Source organism: Ahaetulla prasina, chromosome 2, assembly GCF_028640845.1.
Source record: "Ahaetulla prasina isolate Xishuangbanna chromosome 2, ASM2864084v1, whole genome shotgun sequence".
Classification (NCBI taxonomy): Eukaryota; Metazoa; Chordata; class Lepidosauria; order Squamata; family Colubridae; genus Ahaetulla; species Ahaetulla prasina.
Window position 1 is genome coordinate 205,374,126 of NC_080540.1, and position 18,205 is coordinate 205,392,330.

The 18,205-nt window shown below is 39.5% G+C and overlaps 1 protein-coding gene across 1 annotated transcript in view; it reads right to left on the reverse strand.

Moving 5' to 3' along the window:
• ABCA1 (ATP binding cassette subfamily A member 1) overlaps window positions 1-18,205 on the reverse strand; it is a 133,766-nt gene that overhangs the window by 103,623 nt on the left and 11,938 nt on the right. The window contains exon 2 of the mRNA XM_058173100.1: window positions 5,435-5,573. Within this exon, the coding sequence (XP_058029083.1) occupies window positions 5,435-5,500 (66 nt within the window). The 5' untranslated portion in view covers window positions 5,501-5,573. The remainder of the gene's footprint in view (window positions 1-5,434; window positions 5,574-18,205) is intronic.

Below are 18,205 nucleotides of genomic sequence, written 5' to 3' on the forward strand. Positions count from 1 at the left end.
ATGGGATGAGATGGAGGAAGGTTTGTTTCCAGCCCATATCCATTAGACATTCATTAGTCATTCATATTTTCCATCTTAAGTTGAACTTTTATATGCAATTTCCCCCCCAAATGTAAATATATACTGAAGATTAATGCTTGTAAAATACCTTATGTAAATTTTCTCAATGCAGCCTTTATTTTTCATAAGTTTCCCAAATGTCAGGGGATTTTTTTCCCCCCTTATGCACTTATTATATAACGAAAAATCAAACAACCAGCATGTGCTATTTTGTTTCCAACTCTGAATAGTGTTTGATCTTTTGTAGGCAGGCTTCAATATTATCTGTTGTTTTTCAGACCCTTCTTTGCAAACATTTTTCTCCTTTTGTGCAGGTGTCTGACTGGAGTCTATTTTCAAAAATAATTTTGGAGTCCTTTGTAAATATGCATATATTTCATTCTGGGAAGAATAATAAGTTATTATAGTTGTAATCCAACTATCTCAAAATGGACAGGCTAGATAAGGCTGGTCTAGACTCAGTTACCTTGCAACAATACAAGGAATTTAAATTATCCAGACTGTGAATCAAATGTATTAATGAACCCTTGGAATGCCAATCCTCTCCATGTGACACAATGGAACGTATACATAGCTGATTTCTGTATGTGCCAAATGATTATTCCAAATGGAAAAAATATATAAATGATCCGGAAGAAACTTTTGCAGCAGCCCTTCCATAATCCTCCACTACTTATGTAGTTTCTGGTGTTTCTCCTTCAGAAAATGTTTTCGAAGATTCAGAATGCTAAGTCAACTATTTTCATGCAAAGTAAATTCTTCGTAAGATCAGCCACACCCACTGACTACCCATGGTGGGCATGTTGGTAGAAGAACTTTGTTGTTCAATGTCTATGTAGGCTAGAGCATGAACATAAGGATCTAAAATTAGATAATTGACATTTAGCATAGATCCAAGCTCTGAGGATGTTACAGTAAGTCAGCAAAATCTAAACTGTAAACAAATCTCATCCTGAAACATTACATTCATTGGTGCAAAATCCTTTGCCAATAATGTACCCAAATGATGTAGAAATTGTGGAACTTAATCCACTTTTCACAACTGGGGGTCAGCAGTCTTTGCTTCTGCAATTACTACAGTACTGTCTTGCAAGGCAAATTAATAGTGAACAAATAGACCAAATTGTAATCAAATTGAGGAAATTCTTCTCAAAATATCTTCAGATATTGGGCCCATATCCAGATCCAAATTCATTACTGCAACCACCTAACCCACTGTTGTTAAACAAGAGTATAGAAAAATCTTAACACTGTTAGCATTGAGATTTTTGAAAGCATTATTAAAAGAAAAGAAGTGCAGGGGAAGGAGAATTCTCTGAAACTAGACAATAAAAATAAAGATGTTTAGAGACAATGACATTTGAAATTAAGATGGGAAAAGACAGAAGCCAGAAAAGGGTAAAGGAAAGAAAATTGGAGCAGCTAGTATCCTAAATAAGGGGTACTCCACATTCCAATATTCTGTTTAATATAATATTTATTTAATCGAATGTTAATAAGTCTCATTATTCCCAAATCAACCACCAATGCAGCAATATGATATGAATCTCTTATTACAAAAGAGGTGTTTGAAAATGATTTTGCCATCAGAACCTCTCCAGTAAACAGCTTGGCCTGCATTTCCTTCCCTGTCACTTCTCCAAGCTATGGTGGCTAAAGGAAGCAGTATGAAAGGCGCATACCAAGCTTAGCTTGACGTGCGCAGCTCAAGAGTTACATCCTCACTGCTGGAAGGCATCCAGGACCAATTAGGTTCTGGCCAAACCCTCCGGGGAGAAAGTAGCTTCAAAAACATTAAGCAAATAGGCCTATATACAGTATACCCCACTGTAATCCAGCATCATTACTTACTCATTAATCTGTTCAAAACTGGAGAGCTCTCTAAGAATCTGACTACCATTGTGGGAAACTTAAGTAGCAAAGTACGGTCTACCATCTATCTTCAGAGAGGTTTTTGATGGACTAAAGCCATGGGCAAAACTGCTGACTCCAAGCTGCAGCAAATACTGTACATTACAAGTGGAGGCCATCCACATATATTTTTGCAGGGCAGAATGAATGGGGTAAACATAGGTGAACTTTCTCTGAGCCTTCATCTTTCTAATGTGTTTTTTTTTAATTAGTGGGCCCACTGGATTTTGGAGGCTCTGACATCCTTCATTCATTATATTATATACCCATTTCTACGTCCCTTAGATAAGCATCTGGCACACACCACAATAGAGTGAGGATAATGTCAGGTCAGCTGGGCTCTCATATTTGAATTCCAGTGCTGCACCCAAGTATGCAAGCCACATAGTTTTCATCATGACACAGTGATACCGACTTTTTCATTTGACCCATCCCGACCTTGTCCCTCTTGCTGCAGATACCCACGATCCTTAAAATCTTGGCTCACTTTGCAGATTGACAGTTCAAATTATTTATGCTCTTGTTAGCAGAATACGGAACAGAGACAAAAGACTTACGGTAGACTTAATCCAAGCACCTATCAGCATTATGCCCCTCCAGCTATGTTGGACTACAGTACCCATTACATGCAACATATGGTTTTTGAGATGATGGGGGAATATAATCCTATATAGCTGTAGTTTGGGAAGCTTGATGAATTTACTATCCTTCTGCCCAAACTAAAATCAAACTCATATAGTACCAAAGGCCAGTTTGGTCTAGTAGTTAAGGCACCAGGCTAGAAAGTGGCAAACTGTGAGTTCCCACCATAGCCATGAAAACCAGATGGGTGACTTTGGGCCAGTCACTCTCTCTCTCTCTCTCTCTCTCTCTCTCTCTCTCTCAGATCAACCTACCTCCAGGGGTGAAATTCAGCAGGTTCTGGAGAACGGGTAGCGGAAATTTTGAGTAGTTCGGAGAACCAGCAAATACCACCTCTGGCTGGCCCCAGTGTGGGGTGGTAATGGAGATTTTGCAATATCCTTTCCCCAGGGGAAGGAATAGGGATTTTGCAGTATCCTTCCCCAGGAGTGGGGTGGGAATAGAGATTTTGCAGTATCCTTCCCCTGCCACTCCCACCAAGCCAAGCCCACCAGGCCACGCCATGCCCACAGAACCAGTAGTAAAAAAAATTGAATTCCACCACTGCCGATCTCACTGGGAAAAAAATAGGAGGTATGTTTGCTGCATTGAGTTATTTGTAAAAATAATAAGAGTGGGATACAAATGAATAATAAACATAAATAATCCAATTTATAAAAACAAATGTGATGCAAGAGAATAGTCAGAAACAATGACAAAAATCACAAAATTAAAAACTCTTTGTAAAAGGTTGTACATGATGTACCCCCAAAATTGCCCAATTTCTGACATGCACCTAAACACATATTTCTTTAAGACAAATGAACTTAAGTACATTGCATTCACTCAGTAGAGTGTTTGATTCACTCTAAAATTATGTATAAGAAAAGGAAGAGAGAAAGTTTATCCTTTGCCATGCTGAATAACACTACTGTAATGAGTTGAAAAGCAATGAGAAATTAAATTATGCATATGATCTATTTGGATCATTGCCTGTCTTGCAACCCTTGAGGTGATAAGAGAGCCAGGTTGTAAGTTCTTTTCGTCTCATTTGCTATGGTTGAACTTTCATAAGATTCAGAGAAAGGCTGCCTCGTGGGTTGGCTTTGTCTGTATGTCTTAACCTACATCTGGCTCCTCTTCCTGACTGTTAGTATGTGGTCATCAATATCTCATTGCTGACATCACTGCTGACATATTGACCCTTTAAATAAAAAAGATGTGTCATCTTTGATGGCCCATCTGATGACCTCACTCCTTTTTGGGAAGAAAGAGGCCATTTTAAAGTTGGGGGAAGAGAAAAATGGCACTAAAACAGTATCCAACCCAAGTGCTCCAGAAACGGTATGGAATGGATGCTATGCAAGATCACCAGAAGGACTTTAGTTCCCAGAGCTAAAAAATCTTTCCTCATAACATAGTCCAAGAAGCCACTGTTACTAATAGAGTCTATGGGATAAAATTGCCAAGTACATCACTACTAAATTATTAGGTCTGTGGAGTATCCAAATGTGCAAGCTGTAAATGGGAAATTAAAGAGCACAGTATCACCGTCGTTATTTTCATGTCTAGTCTCATAAGAGCCTGGGGAAACGAATCAGAAAGGACCTGTCAGAAAAGACTCAAGAACAACTAAGTGTGGATAATCACTTTGACCTAGCTATGTTCCTGTCAACAACACTATTCAGATTTGCATTGGAAGACTTCCTGTACTATTCTGAAGAGTACCAAAGAGATAGTGTTAAGTATTTACTCTATTAAGTCCACTCTTTTTTCTAAGTGGTACTAACATATTGGAATCTAAAGTAGTTGCAATGCAGATTTTATTCACCCTCTCTCTTTCTTAGCCATAGCAATGGAAGGTATTGAACACCTCTGTTTAAATTACTGCTAGAATTGCTGTAATAAATTCATACCTTGCTTAATCCAGACTTCCTCATTCTAATGACCTCTATATCTATATTTGCACCATAGTGTCTAATTGATTCAAGCAGTGGAATTCACAAAGTTGCAATTAACACAAAGCAGCAGATTGGGGTTGTTGATGTAATAATTCCTCTGTTTTTTCCAAGCTTAGCCTATACAGGTTTCACAATGTGTAGGCTAAGCAATATGGCATATCTATTGTATTCCTTGAGTCGTGGTTAGAATACAGTATTGCCGGCTAACTCTGCCCACAGCCTCGAGTTCGATCCTGACTGGTTCAAGGTTGACTCTACCTTCCATCCTTCTGAGGTTGGTATAATCAGGACTCAGATTGTTGGGGGCAATCTTCTGACTCTGTAAACTGCTTAGAGAGGGCTGTAAAGCATTATAGAATGGTATATAAGTCCAAGTGCTATTGCTGTACTGCTATTACTATTGTACTTGTGACTATGCCTCCATTTCTACTCTAAAGCATTCATGGAGAAATAGCAAACTTATGTATGGGCTCACCTTTTCTTTTGCTAGACTGATCAGAGCAAAAATGATTCCTACAGCTGAACTCTTAAAACAGTTTTTCTAGATGTTGAATTAAGAACAAGTCTAGTTTCTCCATGCCCTGCCCTTCTTGCCTCCTATCTGCTTTTACTGAAAGTAAGAGATAACTGCAGCTTCTTGTCTCCTACTTAACATCCAACACACAATTTATTTCTTTGAAGAACTTATTGGCTCAGCTCCTTTATATGCACCCTCTAATCCACATCATAAAATATAACCAGATCAATGGGAGTCTTACATATTTGTGCCCAAATGGTGTACTTATAGAGTGAAATACGATTGTCTGAGCAGGCCCAGTTATGGAATTCTTAAAACACAGAGTTGGCTCTTTTGTCAAAACCAAGCAATGGTGTGATCTTACCGTCTGCCTTCTCCTATAAGTGAAATTCTTCCATAGTAGCAAACCCAGCTGTGTCCAGAATGCCATCTTCCCACCGTACACTCCAGGAGCACCACCGATGGCAACAGCACACAGCAGAAACCCTGTGGCTGCTCATCAACTAGAAAGAACAGAAAAGAAATTTACAGCCTCAAAAAAAAATATTTTTAAATAGCAATAGAATACAATAGAATAGAATTCTTTATTGGCCAAGTGTGATTGGTCACACAAGGAATTTGTCTTGGTGCATACGCTCTCGGTGTATATAAAAGAAAAGATACATTTGTCAAGAATCATAAAGTACAACACTTAATGATAGTCATAGGGAACAAATAAGCAATCAGGAAAAAATCAATATCAATATAAATCATAAGGATGCAAGCAACAAAGTTACAGTCATGCAATCTATCCTCTCTGATGCTTCAACAGTTGGTTCAGGGGTGAAATGCTCCCGGTTCGGACCAGATCGCCTGATCCGGTAGTGATGGTGGTGGGTGGTTCGGAGAACCAGTAGCAAAAATTCCCCCCCCCCATACCCAGCTGAGCAGCGCGATCATCAGAAGGTTTTTTTTTTACTTTTAAAAGCATTTTTTCTTCGGCCGAAAAAATGTTTTTAAAAGTAAAAAAAAAGCCTCTGATGATCGCGCAGCTCAGCTGGGATCGTCAGAGCCTTTTTAAAGCATTTTTTCTACCAACTCATTGGCCAAAGAGTTGTAAAAAATGCTTTTAATAGGTTCTGACGATCAGGCAACTCAGCTGGGATCGTCAGAGCCTTTTAAAAGCTTTTTTTCTACCACCTCTTCGGCTGAAGAGGTGGTAGAAAAAATGCTTTTAAAAGTAAAAAAAAAAAAGTTGGCCATGCCCACCCAGTCATATTACCCCACCACCGCCAAGCCAGGCCCACAGAGCCAGTAGTAACAAATTTTACATTTCACCACTGCCTTGGTTCTCCTTTTTTACCCCTCGTCATTCTACCAAAAGCAGGATTGTCCTCCAATGCTTTTCTCAAACATCTCCTTGTGGCAGTACCCTCACTGATGTCTTTCCCTTACATAACCAATGATGCGTTTGCCTCCCACCTTCAAGATGGGGGGTGGGTGGGGAAATGGGAAACCATTACTGTCTCAGCAAACCTTCTGCTTGTTTCAAAAGCAAGGGGAGCTGACCTTTGGTGGCACAATGGTTAGAATGCAGTATTGCAGGCTAACTCTGCCCACAACCAGGAATTCAGTCCTGACCGTCTCAAGGTTGACTCAGCCTTCCATCCTTCTGAGGTTGGTAAAATGAGGACCCAGATTGTTGGGGACAATAGGCTGACTCTGTAGACCGCCCAGAGAGTGCTGTATAGCACTAGGGAGCAGTATATAAGTCCAAGTGTTACTGCTATTGCTGTTGTTTTCAGTGACTCTCAATTAGTTAATAACTGCATCCCTCCATTATATGCAGAAGGCGAACAGAGTCTCTCTCTTCTCTTTTCAAACACAGCCTGTGAAACCAAAAGTCACCCCCCCACAATCTTTCTGACACAAGAGACTGAAATTTCGTAAGTGCCTCTTCCTACAATTATTACAAAGCTGATAATGAGCTGCCCTTTCCAAACAAGGAGTCATCTCTCTCTAGCTAATGGTTGAGCCTGCTCCCAGTTATTTGCACTCCCCATTTTCTTTCTCCTCTCCTCAGCAGAGCTGTATTGGTGTGAAGAGGCAACAAATCTTTCAGCTGGCCTCTCAAAGAGCAGTTGCAATGAAAGAAAGCAATGTTCTGACTCTGCCCCTTAAGCAGAAAGCTTTGGTCTCACTTCAAAGCAGAGGTGGTATTCAGCAGGTTCTGAACAGTTCTGGAGAACCGGTAGCGGAAATTTTGAGTAGTTCAGAAAACCAGTAAATACCACCTCTGACTGGCCCCACCCCCATCTATTCTCTGCCTCCCGAATCCCAGATGATCGGGAGGAAATGGGGATTTTGTAGTAACCTTCCCCTGGAGTGGGGTGGGAATGGAGATTTTACAGTATCCTTCCCCTGCCACACCCACCAAGCCAAGCCATGCCCACCGAACCGGGAGTAAAAAAAAATTGAATCCCACCACTGCTTCATATGTGTTTATACATGAAAATCTAGAAGCATCAAATATTTCTTCTTCAACACCCATAATGAGCCCCAAACTGGGCAGTTTCCTTAGCCATATTTCTTCAGGGTTCTAGAAAGCTCTGCTACCTTCAAAATCCTTTTTTAAAAAAAAAAATAATTAGCAAATACATATAAATGTATATACTTGGCTCCTGGAAGGTACATGGACAGGTATCTTCCAGGAGTCAAGTATTTATACTATATATACATGTAGGCTTTGGGGTGACGGTTTCAGGGGTAGCTTCCCGTTTCTTTTTTTTCTGTTCTGAAGCTGAGAGAGAGTGACTGGCAGCACTAAAACTCAAGATCTCCAAACTTTTGACAGACAAAGGGATAGACCCCTAATCTTCATGAAGAACCCTGAATTTTAACACACAATTCCTCTATGGTTTATTAGTTGCTTCCATTATTTACTATCCAAGTAAAGGCTGTGAGATATATTGCCAATCCCTGAAGGTTCTCTGTTGTACATGCTAAGCTTTTTTTTAAAAAAAAAATAGTATATCTAAACAATGAACATTTTGGCCACCTCATACAGAATTCTTCTCTCTGTTGGTCCTCTCGCACACAGACATTACAAGAGATCAGATCCACCAAAAGTGGCAAGAGTTTCCGGTCATGTCATGATTTTTGGCAGTCCAACAATCTGAATATTGATTTGGGACAATCATGAGTTAGTGTGGCCTTATTTATTTTAAAATCTTACCTTTTAATTGAAAATTCTGGAAACTTTATCTATGATCTCCTGTAATAAATTGTCTGCCCCTGAGTCATAAGCTCTGCTACAGCCGGAGTGATAACAGTTTATAGTTGGGTTCTCTAATATACTTGTTTGCTTCGTACTCTGTTCTAAAAGACTATATGAAAATTCAAACACAAATTTAAAAAGACCTTCTAAGAGCAGAGACTCTATAGAACTGACCCAACCTCTGCCGTAGCTTCAGGTCCAAAACTGATCTAGCAAAAGGTTAAAGATGAAAAGATTCTTTTTTTCTTCTTTTTTGATGGCAAGAATACATTTTGGTAACTGCTGAAAACTTGTAACTCTGAATTTGTTTAAAAATCCCCCAGAAAGATTTATTTCTGGCCTTTCATAAGAATCTAAAACTAGTTATATCATCCAACTGGTGTGCCTATTACCTATGCTTTTGCAGCTCTACGGTATATTTTAGAGCAGAACAGAGGTGGAAATTAAAATTAAATTGGGATAGCTATTCTTTCTGAGTTCAGCCCTGTATTAAGCAAACATTCAACAGCCCTTGGGACAAAGGATAGTAGAGCTATCTGCTCTTTGACTGAGACAAAAATGAGAGACCTGTATGAGAAGAAAACTTTTTCTCTAGAAAACAACTACCGTATATACTCGAGTATAAGCCGAGTTTTTCAGCACGTTTTTTGTGCTGAAAAACGTCCCCTCGGCTTATACTCGAGTATATACGGCTTATACTCGAGGTTTTTTTTTTCTTTTTTTCACATTATACCGGATGGCGCAAACTTGGCGGGCTTTTGCATTAGCGCGGGGAAGCCCTGCCGGTGCAGTGAGAGGGCGGGGCGGGGGAGCCGCCAGCCTTCTCGGCTGAGGGAGGGAGGGTTTCCCCGACCGGTAGCTGCCTCATTTCCCACCCTCGGCTTATACTCGAGTCCCCAGTTTACCCCAGTTTTTTGGGGTAAAATTGGGGACCTCGGCTTATACTCGGATCGGCTTATATTCGAGTATATACGGTATTTAGTCAGCAACTAGGCAAGCTGTTAAAAGCCCAAGAGGAGACATTGCTTGCTGACTCTTGAAGCAAGTTTAACCACGTTTGAAATCCGGCTCTTTACCCAACCATTACTCTTTTGTGAAACTATCATCATTTTTTAAAGTCATTCCTGGAAAACAGTACTTTATTTGTTATCTATAAACCCTCCCGTGGCCCCTCTCGGCAAAAGATCAAGCCTTGCCCTTCCAGAAATGCCAAGATTAAGTACGGTTTCAAATCTGGCTCGCAAGGCCCAGAGTTTATCTGTGCCATCTGGAAGGAAGGAGCCTAAGGCTGGCAGATTTATAGTGTAGTCAAAATTATGGAGAAATCTAGATAGTAGGATAAAAAATGCATTTTGTGGCGTGCTGTGGTTGTGCCACCCCCACAATTGCACGGATTTCCCCAAGAGGTTTCTGCCTGTTCTGACTATTTAGCAGGCCTCCCTCCATCTTCTCAGGATATGTACTTGTTAATTTCATCTGCATCTTTAAGGGGCTTTTTCATCTACCCTTGGCACAGAGGACAAAGAATGGTGTACTAGAGCCCTTGTTTCTTCTCCTTTATTCCTAGTGGAATAAAGCTTGAGGGCCAGGCTGGCATGCAAATGCAGCTTGTTGTGCTCTTTCTGATGTGCTGTCCTTGTCCAGAGAACAGATAAAAGATTCCAGCTTCCAGGGGCAAAATTAGCTGAAGCTCTTTCATAATCAGGATCAAAGGTTGGATCCAGCTTGTATTGCAACCAGTGTTTGACTTGAAAATAATTATGCTCCCAAATCACTGATTTTAACTCCAAAGAAATCATTAGCTAAATCAAAGCTCACATTTGCTAAGAGATCAAGAAGTCTTACCACCAGTCCAGTTTTGCACAAACTGCTATAAAGAAAGAGGGAGCCCCAATCTCTAAATTTTTATTTCTGTGCGTTGCTGTAAATTCCCCATGGCCCTAACTTAGCTCTCATTCATATACATGCAAGCATTTACTGGTCATTTTGATTAGTTAATTATATGTCATTGATTAATTGATTATCTGCCATTGAGTTATTTTTTTTTATTCCTAGTGACTATATAGATACATCTTCTCCACAAAAATGCTGAACAGTTAAAAGATACTGATGCAGGTATGAATTTGATGAGTTGTAAGAGATTTCTGAACTCTGGGCAATCAGACTGACCTTTGCTATTTGTAAAAACTGTTTCCCTGCTGTAGCTTATGTTAGTCTTGGCTGTAAGCATTACCTGCTCCTACAATCAGGCTTGGAAATGCTGCCATCCCCACAATCAACAGAGTGTGCACTTTCTTAAAAAAAATTTTTAAAAAAATAATCTGGAAAAAGTACTTGAGGCAAAGATCCTGCCATATCTTAAACTTGTACAATCTTTAGAATTTACAATCATTCAGATCTGCTTAGTTTCATCAAGGTGGCTGATTCATATGAACTCTTTTTGTGTGTGTGTGTCAATGATGTCTTACCTGCCACTAGGAAGGTTCATTCCAGTAGGAACGGAAAGGAGAAGTATTTATGAGAGTCGTGTAATACATTTGCCACATTTACTTAAGATAGCTGTGTTTAGAAGGCAAATTTGCTCACACCAGAAAATGTCTGCGGCTCATGGAGATTTTTTTTTTTAATTGAACAGGTGTTTACCCTGCTCCAGAAACCCTAAAATGAAACCACAGAGTACTATCAAAAGTCCCAGAGACATTTACAAGCAAGCAAATTCTAGATATTCATCTCCCAAACAGGTTAGTTAAGACAATTGTATGCATGCATACACATATACAAAAGCATTCTATATTCAGTTCCTCTACACCAGAGTAAGCAATCTGGTGCTGCCACGTATTCTGTTGGGCTGCAGCTACAGACTGTTCTCTAGCAATATTGAAATACCCTGCTCACAAAGTCTAAAACAGCTGGAAGATACTTCTCTAATTCTGCTGTGACTAATCCAATGGCCTCAACCGGGGAAGATATATACTCACAATTTGGGCATCCTCCAGATATTCTGGGAAAACAACAGGAAATTATGGAAATTGAAGACATTGTCTTGAGCATAGTAACTTGGAGGGAGATAGATAGTGTGGAGTTGTCTTAAAAGAATTAAATCCTCCCCCTCACCTATTTGTCTTATTCCAGTGGTGGGATTCAGCCAGTTTGCACCACTTCGGGAGAACCGGTTGTTAACTTTCTGAGCAGTTTGGTGAACTGGTTTTTGGAAGAAATCGTTAGGGCAGAGAACCGGTTGTTAAATTATTTGAATCCCATCACTGTCTTATTCTCTATCAAAGGCAACAGGCTAGAAACCAGGAAACTGGGAGTTCTAGTTCCACCTTGGACACAAAGCCGACAGAGTAACATTGAACCAGTCCCATTCTCTCAGCCCTTTTGCAAAATCTTGCCAAGTAAACTGCAGGGATTTGTCTAGCCCATTTTGAAAAATCAGAATGATTAAAAGAAAAGGAAATCTGTCAAAAAGCAGATTTCCCCCCCTATCGCATGTAAAGGAAAATCCAAATGAAATCAATCAAACACCCCAATCTTTATCAAAAGAAAAGAAAAAAGGAAGCAGAAAAATTGTACAGCATGAAATACTAAGCTGGTGTCAAAGGCTTGCTCTTTTTCGTGTTTAAAATGTATAATGTCCTGTGTTAGCCGTAATATTCCACTTCCGCATGAAATTCCCGAACGGATCAGCTGCAAGGAAAATCGTCAATGAAATTCATGAATGAAATGAAAAGAATTTCAAAGAGCAAGCAAACCCCCAAACCCATTAAGATTGAAAGGCTTACCCAAAGCTGTAAAGCAATTTTAAATCTTCAACTAGTAGTGCGGCCAACTGGAAGAGCTCACCGACAAGGAAGAACTGCAGCCTTGCCAAAGGCTGCCTGTGTCACAAGTGTCAGAGGTGGATGTGAACTTTGAACCTCGAGTTCTCTGGCTGAGCAATTATCAGATAAATGAAGTGATGATATACCCAGCTGTTTTAAGAATTTCCGGAATTTGGTTTTTTTTTTTTAAATTATAACCTACTATATATTTTATTTTATTCAACAAACATTGCAAACCCGTTGCACTGCTTATTCCTTTCCCTTTTAGCATTAAACTGACTATGGGCCACACAGTTTGTGGATTGCAATTTTAGTATAGTTAGACCATGTATAATTGACAGACTGGATTTTATCATAGATTTTAGCTGTTATTTATTATTTTATACTAGAATTTTAAATTGTATATTTACTAAGTGTTTTTGTTTGTTCTAATCTCTGGTCTGTGACTGTAATAATAAACTGGATACTACATAGATTTAAAATTTATTCTGTAATCATTCGTCTAATTCTAAACTTGTGTTGGAAAAAAATGTCCATCTGGGTTCAGTTGTAAGCGGGGAGAAAGACATTGGAAACATGGAAGCTGTTTGGAAAGATCGTTTAATGGTGGACAGGATCACATGGTTTGAAGTCTTGGGTAGCTGACCACATGGAGTGGAGAGTGAGATATATTTATACCCTCTCTTGGGCTTTGAACTTGCTTCCTGTTCCTGTGAAAGAAATGCATCCTGCTTGGTTGTCAGACTCCCATGGGGCCATGTAGGGGTAATTTTGTAGGTTGTCTTGAGTCCCAGGCTTGGTTAAACCTTGCTGGGTGATGTAATCTTCCCAGGTGCCATGTGGTGAGATGGGTAGAGGGCTAATCCTATTACATTCTGAGGGTGAAAGTCTTTTGTGTTGTAGATAAAGTGGCCCAGCCTTTTGTCCTGTAGATAGGATGGCCCAGTCTTTCTGGGGCTATTAACAAAGTTGGGGGCTGCTTTCCAAGAGCATGTTTCTCCTTTTCTCATCCAGGGAGGTATAATATTCTGCCTTTTTAATATTTCCTAATTAGATGATCAGAACCTACTGCTGACTTTTAAGCTGCTCCATCTGAGCTTCCATTGATCAAATAGTTAAGGCACCAGACTAGAAACCAGGAGATTGTGAATTCTAGTCCTGCCTTAGGCATGAAAACTTGCTAGGTGACTGAGCCAGTCACTCTCTCTCAGCCTAACCTACCTCACAAGGTTGTTGTTGCGAAGAAAAAAGGTAGAGGTTATGTTTGCCACCTTGAGCTATTTATAAAAATAATAAAGTCAGGATGTAAATAAAATAAAAATAAATAAATAAATGTGTCAGACAAGTACTATAGGCTTAGTATTTCATGCCGTGCAATAATCCCCAAGCTTTATTTATTTATTTATCTGACAGTCTTTATAACCTGCCCAAATCCCAAGAGGGCAGCCCATAACACAGGAAATAAAAATTACAAACACAAACACAAGGGAGGCAATTAAAAACAATTCATATAATCCAAAACTCCTATGACAGACAAGTACAGTCAAGTCAGCTACAGGTGAAAGCTCGTTGAAATAAGGCAGATTGAATTTGCTTTCAAAATGCAAAAGGAAGGAAGGGGGAACCGCACATATGTCTGGCAGGGAGAAGGTTCCAAAAAGTGGGGGCTACCATACAGAAGGTCCATCCCCAGGTCATTTCGTTGACAGCTTGGCCTTATTTTTACTTCTATAGAAAGCAAGCTGAGCATCAGGGAATCTCAGAATGCTTGCCATCTGTTTAAGGCACAAGGAACCAGAACACCACAATGAATAGACCAAAGCAGCTTTATTGTTGGTCACCTATTTTACAAGAAGCTTGACAGACTGACTGCATTTCCTTGGGAACCATGGCTTCACTAGTCTGGCCTGCGTCATTTCTTCCCACAGAGCGACTCTATGCTGGAACACTTCTTTATTCTCCCTTCTTCTTTAGCCAGTAATTTCAGAACAAATTGAATGGGCTCTGGGACAGTACCTGATGCACTGCAATAGATGAAGACAGGGTCCATAATAAGATTCCGCCTGCCGGTTTTGTGGACCTGATGTTGTGAGCTGGCAGTTGAGCTCTTCTATCAAAGACAGTAGGGACATCAGGGGTGAAATCCAGCAGGTTCTGACAGGTTCTGGAGAACTGGTAGCGGAAATGTTTAGTAGTTCGGAGAACCAATAGTGGAAATTTTGAGTAGTTCGGGGAACCAGCAAATACCACCTCTGGCTGGCCCCAGAATGGGATGGGAATGGAGATTTTGCAGTATCCTTCCCTCAGGAGTGGGGTGGGAATGGGGATTTTGTAGCATCCTTCCCCTGGAGTGGGGTAGGAATGGAGATTTTGCAGTATCCTTCCCCTGCCAAGCCCACCAAGCCACGCCCACAGAACCAGTAGTAAAAAAAATTGGATTTCACCACTGAGGCACACCCAGGAAGAGGTGACGACAGCCATCTGTGCTGAAATATCACCATATTATTTAGCGTTCCCACCCTGCACCTCTGTCTTTTTTGGACAATTGTGCAGAGGAACCTGACAGATATATGCCAAAACAGAAAACAGACTTGAGTTTGTTGGCCCAATGATCTAATTTTTTTATATAGAACATTTTATCCCATCTTTACTCCAAGATAGAACTCACCTTGATCTCTCTGGTGGGGTGTCCCTGATATGATCTTAACCTATTTAATAGGGTCACGCATACTCTGCTAGAGAGAAGTTCCCTGACGATGGGCTCCAGCACAAGCCCAAAAGCTAGGAAGACAAAACCTCTAGTCCCGGTGACTGACCCAGATTGGATCCTAGCTTGGTCATGCTTAACTTCAGAAGAAGTTGTAAATGCTCCAACACTGGAAGTTTTTAAGAAGATGTTGGATAACCATTTGTCTGAAATAGTGTAGGGTTTCCTGCCTGGGCAGGGGGTTGGACTAGAAGACCGCCAAAGTCCCTTCCAACTCTGTTGTTATGTTATGTTATGTTATGTTATGTTATGTTATGTTATGTTATGTTATGTTATGTTATGTTATGTTATGTTATGTTATGTTATGTTATGTTATATGTTAATTTCACATTCTTTGAAACATTTGTTACATGTGTTTGGGAGGGTTACCTGTTGACGCCCAATGACATTGTTGTCACATTTTTACAAAAAACTCTCCAAAATTACTAACCAAACTCAAAGGCCACACTGTTAACAGCTTCCGCATCAACAATGATAGATACAATTCACCAGCTATATCGTTGTGTTTTATAGATTAAAAGAGAAAAAAAAACCCTGACAACTAATTCAGAAACCAAAAATTAAATGGTGACAGAAAGAATTCCTTTCCCTGATTGGTAGATATTCTTCCATTATCAGATGTTTTCTTTTTTTTCTCCTTTTTTGGAAATTTATTTCGAATTTAAAAATATTTGTGTATATGTGTGTATGATTATTTTTATGTAGAAAGCCAATCCATATATTTAGCAGAAACAAGTGGACATGGGTATCCTGCACTGACCATTTTAGGCAATAAGCCAAGAGTTGACTGATGTATATGTGCCTTGCATATATATGGATCTCTTTCATTTTTTTTTCTTGTGTTTGCTTCTCCTGATAAAAAACCTTCTGCAGTTATATGTCAATATTCTTTGACCAAATATTAAATCTAACATTCTGAGTAACATTCACCCACCAAAATAGTCTGTGAGGGAAAAACACCAGTTTGCATTGTTTCAGCGTCTTGTCTTGATCCATAATATTTGAATAATGCAAAACAGAAAAGAAAGAAAAGGTAAGCATGTTTTGACAAGCAAGGCATCAAATTGAAATTATTCACTGGTAGGCAGTTCTGAAGAGTAGCCTGGATACCTTCATCCGTGTGCAAGGATGTTCTTTCTTGGCCATATCCCACTTGTACAGATTAAACCAAAGAAGCTGTAGACAGCAAGCTTTACAGGGTCAAATACAGAAATATGGTGACACAGGAAGTGTGTCAGAGATAAATACATTCATTGGTATCCAATTATACACAAATTGACACATTTTTTAGGATTTCTGATAAGTCGTCTTTTCATCCAGCAATATCTGGAGGAACCAGGAACTGACTCAGATCTTCTAGATGCAAAACATCAATCCTGTTACCAAGATATGCCTTCTCCTATATGTAGTATTATGTATGGGTATAATCCAGCACATGTCAAAATGCTATGCAGTATCTTTCAAAGCAAACGTTCTTAGGAAAGACAAACAACATGGTAATTAAGGAAATTAATTTGATTCTCAGCTAGAAGTAGGGTTCTGTGCCTCTTGAATTTCTGGCATCCAGTTAGCTAGATCTGAATCTAACCCTGACTGAAACTTCTAACATACGTTGTAATTTTGTGCCTTAATAGATTTACATACCCTTTCTGAAACTGAGAAGAATGAGCAAGTCTGAAAGCGTATGTTAGGTTTGGATATCTAGGAATCTCAGCCCTACAACATCATAATATTTCTATCATTGAGCTCGTAACATGCAAAATGAGCAAATGCGCTTAATTGGATTATGAGCTCACCACAGACTGAAGGACATTCAACTAGACAAGCAGCATTTCCACTGATATTCTCTTTTAGCCACACACTATCACAAAACATTCAGGTGCTTTTATATATTTCATAAAATAACTGAACTATCAAATTCCAAACATTAACCAGTGAAAATGAGATCAACATTGGCCTCAAAGAAGACAGCTTATATTCAAGAAGTACTGTTTTTAAGATGTGGGCACAGGATTTTTTACTGCCAATCCTTTTTTCTATATACAAAATGAAGAAAAGGGAAATTTCCCTCTAGTTGAATCTTTTATATTATGTGGGTCTGACGCGATCTCTTCCTTCAAAATCATTATAAGGCCAGAAAATGTTCTCTCTTCCACATTAATGGGTTCTACCCATTTTTTTCCTACTCTCAAAGGAACGCTGAATCAAAGACTAGGGAGAAGGAAAGGATTTGGGGCAGCATCTGATCCAGGGGTGAAATCCAGCAAGTTCTGACAGGTTCTGGAGAACTGTTGGTGGAAATTTTGAGTAGTTCAGAGAACCGGCAAATACCACCTCTGGGTAGCTCCAGACTGGGAGGTGGGGGAGAATGGGGATTTTGCAGTATCCTTCCCTTGCCACACCCACCAAGCCATGCCCACCAAGCCACACCACACCACACCCACCAAGCCACGCCCACAGAACCGGTAGTAAAAAAATTTGGATTTCACCACTGATTTGATCCAATCCTGCCTTCCCCACATAGAAATTTATTGCAACAACTAGTTCCAAATTTAATCTGTTTCTCTATTATGAGAAAGGAAAAGTATAAGTTAAAGAGATGCAAATATCCTATAAAGATCTGTCTATAAATATATGTTCTCTAAATTGTCACCCTTTTCTGTTTAGGAAGAAATTCACTAAAAAGGGGAATAGTATGTTTGAGAAAATCACGTTGACAGCTCTTTGAAAGGAAAAAGAAACCAAACAAACAAATTTTAAAAATGCTTCGACAAACTTTTTTTAAAAAATGCATGTTATCAAAAAGATTGTCATATCACAAACTTATAATAAAGGCATTTCACAGCCAGGATACATGGTAGACCAGAATCCGTCTACAGCTTTCAAAATTTTGGCTAATATATTTTTCAAAATAATAATATTTACAGAAGAGGAAAATTGGGGTAGAAGCATTTCTCCTAATGAATTTTTGGCACAATATAGTACCCATACAACCTTATCTACTCACATGCAGTGAGGCTTGTTTCTGGAGATACAAGGCTGGAACACAAACATGTACTCTAACTTTAGTATCAGTTCATGTCCTCCCTTTCGGGAATATCCGATCAAAGTTTCAACTTTACATTCTGTGCCTCTTTTTTTTTATGAGAATTGGCCTTTCAGGAATCCCTGCTAAATATTGTGCCCTCTGGTGTAAAGCTCTCCAAATGATTTCTAAAAATTCTACAACAGCTGGTCAGATTCTTTTCTCAAAGAGAGTCTTCAAAAAGGGATAAAACAATGAAGAAA